At 43.4% G+C, this 10,309-nt stretch overlaps 1 protein-coding gene across 2 annotated transcripts in view; it reads left to right on the top strand.

The window, feature by feature from the left end:
- Positions 1 to 587: 587 nt before the first annotated feature.
- The window catches only part of DENND1B (DENN domain containing 1B), a 159,575-nt gene continuing 149,853 nt past the window's right edge, over positions 588 to 10,309 (top strand). The window contains exons 1-2 of one of the 2 annotated variants that reach the window (XM_086462730.1): positions 588 to 604; positions 3,443 to 3,507. In XM_086462730.1, coding sequence (XP_086318856.1) covers positions 588 to 604; positions 3,443 to 3,507 — 82 coding nt within the window. Of the gene's footprint in view, positions 605 to 2,681; positions 2,702 to 3,442; positions 3,508 to 10,309 lie in introns of those variants that run through there. The other variant, XM_086462729.1, reaches the window with a different exon arrangement.

Below are 10,309 nucleotides of genomic sequence, written 5' to 3'. Positions count from 1 at the left end.
CGCCGGACTCAGCCGAGGATCTTGTTTTGCAGCGGGTGAAGGTGTCCGTGAGGTCCGACGTGACCGCCGCGGCGCTGCCCTACCTATGCCCTGCTCTGCCCTGCCCCACCTACGAGGGGCCTCGGCGCGGGCACAGGCCGGCCCCCGGGAAGCGGCTGCAGCCGCCCGGGCCCGGTCCGGCGCACCTGCCGCGGTGGCAGGGGCTGCACGCCGCCCCTGACGGGGGCAGGCCCCGCGGCCCCCCGCCGCCTCCCGCTCGCCCCCTGGCCCTCCCCCGCCGGGCTCAGGTGACACCGGCCCCGGCGGCTCCCCGGGCCGCCGCGGAGCTTCCTGGTTCCCAGAAGGTGCCGGAGCGACTGCAACAGGAACTGAGAGACGGGGGGAGGAGGCGGTGCCGCCGCTCCGCTGCAGTCGCGGCCCGAGCCGGGGGGGAGCGGAGCAGCCATGGGCCGCCGCCCGCCGCCGCAGCGCTGAGCCGCCCCCGCCGCCGAAGGGAGAGGGGCTGGCGCTGCCCCCTCGCCCCTGCCGGGCGGGGCGCTTCTCCCTGAGGGCCGCTGGAGCAGCCACCGGGGGCCCGCGATGTGACCATGGACAGCAGGTTCAAGTGAGTGAAGGGGGGCGGCCGGCGAGGGGCCGGGCGGCGGGGCGGGGGCCGCGGCGGGGCTGTCAGGCACGGCGGGCCGAGCTGAGCTCCGCGGCGGGCAGGCAGCGAGTAGGCCTCGCAGCCGCCCCGGCCTGCCGGGCCCGCTAGGCGGCAGGGAGGGAAGGAAGGAGGGAGGGAGGGGAGGAGGGGGGAGCCCACCCGGCGGGAGCGTGTGAGGGGCCGGGCGCGCCGCGGCCGCTGAGTGACAGCGGGGCGGGCGGCAGCGGGGCCGGGAGCGGGCGCTGCGGGCCGGGCCAAGGCGGGAGCCGCGGCGCGGGGGGGAGCGGGGAGCGCACGGCGGCGGGGCGGCGCCCCCCGCCCCGGCCCGGAGCAGGGGAGGAGGCGGCCGCAGCGCCGCCGGCTGCTCCCCCGCCCCTCGCCGCCTCCCGGCCCGCCGGCGGCCCCAGCACGCCTGCCCTGCCATCGCCCTCCCGCAGCTGCGGGACAACGCGCTCTCGCAACCGCCGGCCACGCCGGGTCAGAGGCGTCGGTGCCGGGCAGGTCGCGGGGGCGGGCAGAGCGGTGCCTGCTCCCTGTCGGCCTGTGGCCGGTGAAAGGGGATCGGGAAATGGTGGCAGCTTGCTCCAGCCGGCCGCAGCCCGCGGGCCCAGCTCCCTGCCTCGGCCACCAGAGCCCCCTGGGCCTGGGCAGTACCGCTGCCCGCAGCGACCCTGCCCGCAGGAGCTGGTGGGCTACGGTTTGCGACATTAATCTCTCCAGTAATTACAAACCCTTTTTTTGCCATCATGGTATGGCAGGTGCAAAAGAGGTTTTTAGGTGTTTGGAAGCGCTGCTGTCCAGCCTTAGCCGTCAGGAGAAGCTGCCCGGTCTTGCTGACACTGGAGACCAACAAGATGTTAAACATGGGTTTCAGGAATTGGCCAGAATCTCTGTGTAAATATATGATGAATAAGCAGGCTGCTACTGGGTAGTTGTAAAGGAAATGAGAGACAGTCTGACAATTCTCAGATTAGTTTGACACATTTTTGACACTTCTAAGCGTAGTGGGAAGTGAAGAGTAAACTTAGAAGCATTTTTCTGCAAAAGCAGATTTCGAGTGGTATAGTGAAAGACAGAAAGCAGTGTTACTTCAAAGAGCTTGCTTCATGAGTGTAATTGAACTAGGAGTTGAGGTAGAAGCCCTCATTCGGTGTTTGTAACACTTTAACCGATTTGCGATTTGCGTTAAAAGCGCAGCATTGTGTGGTCGGGGTTTTAGGAAGAAATTGAAGGGGAAAATGGCCTGAGGGTATAAACCCAGTGTCTGAGCTAGAGTAACATCACGGGGAGATGTCACTTCTTTTAAAGGAAGGATGTTTGTGGTTTGCTTTTCTGGGTGGCTCAGCGAAGCCAAGCCTTATCAGTTTCATTCTGAACCCGCTTGCCAGCCAGAGGAACAATGGGTGGACTTTTAATACCAGAGTAAATCTCCCAATATCCTGGATTTAGGCTGTTGTAACTCATAGCAGAATTTGATCTCCTGCACACAGTATCAGTAGATACAGGATTTTCCCAACTAAATGCTTTAAAATACGATACAAGGAAAGATTGTCATAGGGGTGGGTTATGTCTCCATAACCTGAATTAGACTATAATTGTATATCTCAGTTGATGATGGTGCTGAGGTCAGTGAAAGCACGTACTGAATCAATTAATTTGTGACAGCTGAAATTTCCCCCAGCTCAGCCTTTGGATTCCATTCAAAACTTTCTTTAAAGGAACAACAGCGTGTTAATGTGCTGCGTGCTTTATTTGAAGCATTCTAGAAACCTGGAACTAAGTCTTGAATTTGTTTTTTTATTTGCCTGAAACTCCAGCTGGCTTCAGTGGGAGCGTTACTCAAGAAGGGAGCTCAAGCGTGAGCCTTTTATGTGGTTAAATAGATAATTGATTCAGGTGCGGTTACACCACTTTTTAAAATATAAATAATGGTGTGCTTGGTAGGCAGAGAGAGGTGGATGATACAATAATGGCATTTAGAACTGTTTTAATAAATATTTGGTTTGGGATTAGGTTGGGTGCAAATTGCTATTAGCATATGCAGTTTGTTATTGTCAGGTGTGTGTTTACTGGGGAGGTGAAAGAGGCGTTGGTCACCACTCAGAGCTGACCATGATGCAGATGGGGAGGCCCTGTCTTCGTGGCTAGCTCAGGATCGTGTTCATCCCTAGTTAGTGCATTAGTGTTTTCTCACTCACTGAATCAGGCCTGAGATTCAGTCTTTAAATTCAAAGCTGACAATCAGACTTCTGTGAAAGAGGAAGCGAAGTGATTCTCAGTCTTGTGGTGGTATTTAAAGGATAGTGGATGAATTTGTGGAATTAAAATGAAAGCCTAATGATAGGCTATTCGATTAAGTAGAAATAAAACGTAGCTGTAGAAAAGGCTGCCCACAATGCCATTAATATGTTTCAGATTGAGTGATAAGGATTTTAGTAGCGCTTTTTTTTTCTGTTAGGTGTGGTAGGATGGAATGACTTAAAAGCTATTTGATGTATAAGGTAGTGACAGTATCACTGGAATAACTCACATAGTTTAGCTTGTTTATCTTCTTTATACTTTTTTTGAGGGTGTATAGGGAAATGTGACTTTTTGATTCTTCCTTAGAACTAATCTGATTTTTAATGAAATTTTTATTTATTAAATAATTAATATTTATATGTATTATTTTAATATTATTTATTTATTAAATTGTTATTAAAATTTTATTCTGTAGAACTAGAATGGAAAAGGTACAACATGGTAGAAACACTATCTGAAACATATATATGATTAATCAATTGTGTTTACTTCTTCTAGGGAAAATCCAGAACGTACCTTTGATTTGGTACTGAAAGTAAAATGCCAAGCATCTGAAAATGAAGGTAATATACTGTGCCTATTGATACTTATTTACAGAATGAGAGGTGGAAAAAAAAAATAGTTTGCATCCTGGTCTAGTGTCATCTTATGTTTTGAATTGCGGTTGGATTTGAATTGTATTAGAACGCAGCTGTGGTTATTTTATTGCCTTTTAAGATCTATTAATGTGTAAATTCGTAGTTGGTGTGGGTTTTTATTGTTGTATTTTCATTTTGGCTATTGTAAAAATATATTTGTTCTGAGAGAAATACTTGCAAAGCTTGGACTTGAAATGCATCTTCTACAGTTCTTAAGTCTTAAAATCTTGATTTTGTATAAGATTTCATTTTAGCAGAACAATTGACTTCTGTCTATCAGTGGAATGTTAGTTTTGATCAGTGTGATAGGGACAAAGTAAGTTCTCTTCTGGACAACAGAAACAGACTTTCTCTCTAGCTTGTGTTTGGCAGCTGCTTTGGTTTAATACATGATACGAACAACGAGTGATGACTTGAGCTTATTAGCCATCGGTTTCATGTCTCTATAAACATGTGGCAGAAGAGATGTAGTAGTGCAAGAGTTATCCGACAGAGGCTTTTTTCCTCTTGAGTAAAAAGAAGATGGGATTTCCGGTGCTGAAATTAAAGTGACCTCTAGAAGGTCCATTGGGGGAACTTGGTTCATGTTCTCACCTGAGGTGGTTGGCCTGATAAAAACTCAGGGCGAGAAGAAGTCTTGCTGGGGTTGTGTTGTAGTGTTGTAGTCATGTTAGTCTGCAACAGCTGTGTCTTAATTGCAATTGTAAAAACAATAAACTACATCTTAAAATTGAGTATATATCTTATCCTACTGTGCTGATGGATGCTGTTTCCAGTGTTTATTACTCTAACAAGTTAGAAGCCTGTAGAAGTTTACAGCCCCAAACTATTCCTTTTTTTTTAATTTCAGCCAACAGTTCTATTGCTGGTGTCATGGGTATGTGCTAATATGTTTAAGAAAAACATTTTTGTTGAAGCTAAACAGCTGTAGTTTTTTAGGTCTTTTCTTGACAACCCCAACAGACTTTTCTGTACTTGTTGTATTATATGTTATACATTATTGATATCTCAAGTTCTTTCTCTTCTCTTCAGTTGTGGAATGATAACTTGGTCCTTATGCAGTCCTTGGGTATTTTCACTTTTTTTGTGACCAGCCAGCATCCCTTCTGTGTATTGCCTGCTCTTTTGATTTGCTGTTGGTACAGTCATGGTTTGGGGAAGGAGATGGGCCTTCCTAATTCTCTGGTCTTTGTTGTGGCAGATTTTACCTTCTGTTCTCTCCCTTTTGCAGTTTTTACCTTAGTAATTTCATAGATGATGTCTGTGAACCCTGCTTAGCTACTTCTGGTCTGTTTGCACTTGTGTTGTGCATTTAGTCTCTGCCTCCACCTGACATCCCTTACTGGGGGCCTGGTCACATCCCGGTTTAGGCCCAGCTTCAACCTGCAGATTTTATTCCTGTTCTTCCTTTCCCTCGTGAGAGCTAGGCTGTTGATAATCTTTTCAGGTCTTCATCTTGAAATCTTGAAAAAATGTGGGTTTTTTCCTTCTGGTCAGAACATGGATCTGTATCCTTTTAATTCCTTTTGTCTCCTTTTTGACTTTTTTTTTTTTCATCTTTCTGCCTCCACTGCCATGAGAAACCACTTCCCATTACCTGCAGTTCTGTGAATGACCGCCCATGCCTGAATTCTGGTCATAGTCACTTCTCCAGCCTCCCTTGCTGGGCCTTTTGTCCTCTGTGGAGAGTAGCATCTTTAAGAAATCTGTGTATCCTCTTGAACTGTGACCTGAGTTAATGTGGAGACTGTGTTTGTGACCATATTGTGGGTGCACCCTCTTCTAGTCCAGTTTTTGCTGTCACCCCTTCTACGCCACGTGGGTTCAGTTGCTGTTCATCCGTGGGGCGGGCAAAGGCAGAAGGGAGGTCTGATACCAGTAGCATTGGAGTCTGCTGGGTGTGATCGGCAGGGGGTTTAGGGGTGTTTCAGCTGGCCTGGAGGTTGTATCGATTCTTGCATGAGTCTGCAGATCAACACAAAAGTACGGTCCCCTTTTACCAATCAAATTGCGCTGGCTGAATATTCCAGTTACTGTCCTGCTATACTTGGTGACTCATCTGGGATTGGGATTTGTTTTAATTTTTCTCATATTATATCTAATCCGGATAACAAACTCACTCCAGTGAGGGCTTGACATCGTATTTACGTATGGTATGATGAGCACAGTGATGTATCAAATTAATATATCTGAATGTTGAAGTTATTTAAAGGAAATTCACAAGGGACAAAAGTGTATTGTCTTCACCGCCACTTTAGAAATGGAGCACAAGGCTTGTCATGCTAAACAGGGAGCTTTCAAGGTTGGTTTATTATAAGGCCTAACAAATTTGACAGTTACCCTGTATTGTAGGTCTTGCCTTTAAATAGATTTTCATGCTAGGATAATCTTTTGAATATATCATACTTGAAAACGTGATCCATTCACCTGTTTCTTTGCTCATGCCTCTTTCTTTCTTATGAAAGAGATTTGTGTTTAAATAGGGGCTTTTTCCCTCGCATCCCATCTGCTCCTTGTACTTGATCCTGAAGCTATGTCGGGGCTGAATTTGTGACATCACTGTCACCAGTGTTGCCGTGGAAATATCACAGCCACAAAATTATGATCTCCCTGCATGAGTGAGCAGCAGGAGAAGCCGACTTAGGAGAGAGGAAGACCTTAATGTGACCTATGTATCTTTAAGCTTTTTCTTTTCAAGCTTTGCTGTTATGTGCTTTCTCCTGCATTTTAATTGCCCTGTGCCAGCATGTAACTGTTCTAATAAATAAAAATTTAGGTAGTCCTACTGCATGTGTAGCTATTGATAAGATGGTGTTTTTATAAGGACATTATATGCCTGCAACAGTGTGATATGATGAAAAATTTTGCTATTAAAATTGTGCTTTTGGAAAAGTATTTTTAGGTTAACAATGTTATTTTTTCAGATCTGACAATGTCCTAGGGCTTTTTCAGCTATAAAGGATCATATATAGATGAAATGCAGCAAGGTTTATATGTATTATGAAATTTGATCTTAAATCATCCCACTAATTATTTCCAACGTTGTTTTCTACTCAGTGTAAACACCTGAAGTTTCATGTAGGTTAATATAAATGTATCACTTTATGTATGGTAGGTAGCTCCTGAATTGGTTACAGGCTCAGTTGTGCTAGCATGTTTTTAGTTATAGCTGGATCAAAATTTTGTTTTCCCATTTGATACTTTTTTTTTTTGTGATTTAAGAGTAGCTTGTGTACTTGAATACTTTTTTTTTAGTACTGTGTTTTTGACGGAGTAGTTCCTCCTTTTGGGCTGCTCTCTTGCTTTTTCTCTCTTTTAAACTACAGGAGTGCAAAATAGTGTTGCACTACAGTGGCCTTCTAACCTTTTTCTCGTTTTTGGGGCAGGAGAGAAAAAAGGGCACTCTTTATGTAAATATTCTTATAATTGAGCAGTCCGTTGAAGTAATAGCATGAATTGTAACATTTTTTCCTGTTACTGACAAGCTTTGTTTATTCATCACTTAGGTTATGTTAAAAAAATAAACCTTCTATTTATTAGAACAGCTTAATGCCTACTCTTAGCACAAACGAGGATATGGTTCCCTCAACAATTTGGAATGTATTGCTTACTGTATTTTCAGAGTAAATGATGCTTTTGATATTATACTACACCTAAGACTTTACCTTGAAAGTTGCATTTCAGCTGTGCTTAATCAGGCAGTTGGGGCATATATTCTAAAGAGGTGAAAATGACCTTTAGGACCAAAATCAGACTGTGGCCCATGTCATAACTTCCAGTCCTTTGAGTGTGATCAAAATTGTAAGCATCAATTAACATGATATGTTGAAACATAGTAACTAGTTCGTGTGACAGCTTTTTCTTGGGAAAATTCATGACCCGATTCTCGCAGAACTTTGGGTTGAATTAACTTCTGTTCATCAGTTTGCTAAGCGACTGGGAGATGAGTGTGCTAAGCTGCTCTAACAGACCAATATTTGTTAATTGTCAATTTGGCTCTCAGTGTCAGTAGCACCTTATAGCAAAAGGTTTTTCATTGCCTCCCAGGCAGTTGCAGATTTTCGTAATTCTTTCCCATGTCATTCCTTAATGAGTAAGCAAACAAAAGAAAGAGCAAAAATGTGTGCCCATGTTAACATAATCAGCTGGCCTTCTGTATTAAATTTTCACTTATAGACCCAGAGGACAGCTTGATAACAGACACTAGTATTATCAAACTGTTGTGTTATTTTAAGGACGAGCGTTGCTCTTTAGCTTTAGGGTAAAAAGATGCAAGTTTTTTGCACTTTGAGCTGAATCACTCTTTCTCGGTATTGGAAGTAATGCAGTGTTACAGTTGTCCTGAGGGCATGGTCTTACATGAGGCTGTTGGTTCAAGATTGTACGACAGCTGCACCTACAGCAACTTTACTCTTCTCCTGGCATTCACTTGTCTCTTGAAAGTTATGCTATACCTGGTCCTGTAAGCTACTTGAGCCTAGAAATGGGCTAATCAAAGCAGTCTGCAGGGTTTTAGTTCCTTTTTTTTTTCTTCTTTTTTTTTTTTTTTCCTCCCATCGAGGTCCTTCCATCATGAAAAGTAAACTGAATTTCTGGAAGGTTGATGTTTCTGAACTTTTCCACAAGACGTGTCCAAAATACTAATGCCACTGTAATCTTTGTGAAGAGTGTATACTTACCTATGTATCTGTGCACACACAAACATACACAGTATGTGTGTACACGCATGTATGCCTGAACTTTAGATTTTGATTCAAAGTGCGAAGATAAAGTTGGTAATTTAACTTATTCTATAAACTGTGCGTCCTGTATTGATTTTTTTTTTTAAACACTGGATTGCAGAGGTCAGACACAAAAGGCAATGCGAATATAGCAGCTAGCAGTAGAAAACAACATGCAACTTCTGTGAACATAAGGTCTTCATCATTTCTGTCCAAGGTTTCCCAAGAAGAAGGTGACTCAAGTTGCTTTCAGTTTGTGTGGTTAAGAGAGTGCTGTTTGCTACACCTTTATGTTCTTTGATTATAGCACATATGAAAGGCAACAAAAAGGCTCCACTGAGCATGCTGGTGGATCCAGGAAACGTCATGGTTTGTGTCTAGGACTGCTTCAGTCCTGACCAAGTTTTACGTGAAAACCCCTTTGAAATACCGGTTAATTTTCTGTTCAAGGAAAGAATCGTTGTTTGAACAAGGCTTGAAATTTGGTTGCTTTGTCTCTATTTCCTCTTTAAATGCTAGGAAGCCTTCTATAGCTCTAGGGCTAGATGTGTGATTTTCAGAGAAGGTGTTTAATAGGTTGTGTTTAATTGTATTAATAACTCCTGTAGTTTATCTCGCCTGTGCCAGAATGATAATAAATCTTAGTGATGCATGATCTCTAAATTATTTTTCTTTACAGGGTCATCTTTTCATTGAATTTTCAAGCAAAAGCCATGAAAACCAGTTAATTATTTATTGGTGGAGTTAAGAACTGTATGAATTAAATCAGGAATTAGGCCAGAAATGCAAAATTGTTTTTTATGAAGTTTGATTGTGGTCGGTAAGCTACTAATAAGTACCTTCCAGGAAGGACCCAATTCTAAAGAAAAGTTTGATGCAGTTGGTAGTTCTGTCCATGGGCAAGCTGTCTAGCTTTGGTAGGATTTTCATTAAGCATCTTCCAGTGCTGCTTTCAGGATTGTGATCAGAGCAAGCACTTTTTTTTTTTTTTCTCCTTCACTGTAAAGAGCTGTTTATTGACCACAGACTCTGAGCCTGTGGGTGTAACATGCTGATCCGATAACTCTTTTCCTCTGCCGTACTTTTTTTTTTTTTTTCTTTTGCAGAGCATCACTTCAAACTGATTAGAAAAAATAATTCTGTCAGTGTAATACATGAAGTCTGCTGAATTTTTTTCTTAAGAGCAATTAAAACTTTTGATATAATCTCTATATACTGCCAGCCTTTTCCACTGTTGGTTTTAACTGGAAGGATACTAAATAAGTACTAGCCTACAGAACGTTAGGTTTCTCTAACTTTTTAAAGCACGCTGTGTGCTTCAGGTGACTATGAAGAGCAACTATGTGTCCTATGAACTAGGTAAGCTTTCTTACAGGTCTCTATTTGTGGATTCTTAGTCTCAAATATTGTGTTACCATATTAGAATGTATTTTACACCAATAAAAAGTTAAAGATGCATTTTTTCAGTTTGTACAATGACATTTCAGAACATGGGCTATCTGATTATAGCCTTAGATGAAGTTTTGATATATAAAAAAATCTTTCCATAGTCATCTGAAGCTTTGTTAAGTTTTACACAGTCCTCAGCCCCAACTCATAAACTTATATTTAGGTTAGTGCTACTTCGCCGTAATGGTTTCTTGTTTTTCCTGTTGAAAGTTTCAGGTAGTGGTATCTAAAAAGGTTGGAAGAGGACATTTAATCTAGCCTGGTTTCTTGACAGGATTATGGATTGATTAGGAGCAGAGTATTTCACAGTCTTCTGTGGAGGATTATGTAGAAGTTTTGAGGGCAAAAGGAGGTAGTGCCTGAGATTGTGCATCACTTCCATCCTTTTTGACAAAACCAGGGAATATAAGCCAGAGTTTGGCTGAAGCTCGCTCATGTGTAAGCACCAAGCATACCTGCAAGTCCTTCATAAATTATATTCTTTAAACCCTCCAGTTGTATGTAAATGAATGCGTTCATTATATTAAAAATGCTTTCATTTAATTGGAAAGCTCCTC

Source organism: Leptosomus discolor, chromosome 3, assembly GCF_034619465.1.
Source record: "Leptosomus discolor isolate bLepDis1 chromosome 3, bLepDis1.hap2, whole genome shotgun sequence".
NCBI lineage: Eukaryota > Metazoa > Chordata > Aves > Leptosomiformes > Leptosomidae > Leptosomus > Leptosomus discolor.
The sequence above is the reverse complement of the archived record's forward strand: the minus strand, read 5'-3'. Positions and strand labels throughout refer to the sequence as shown.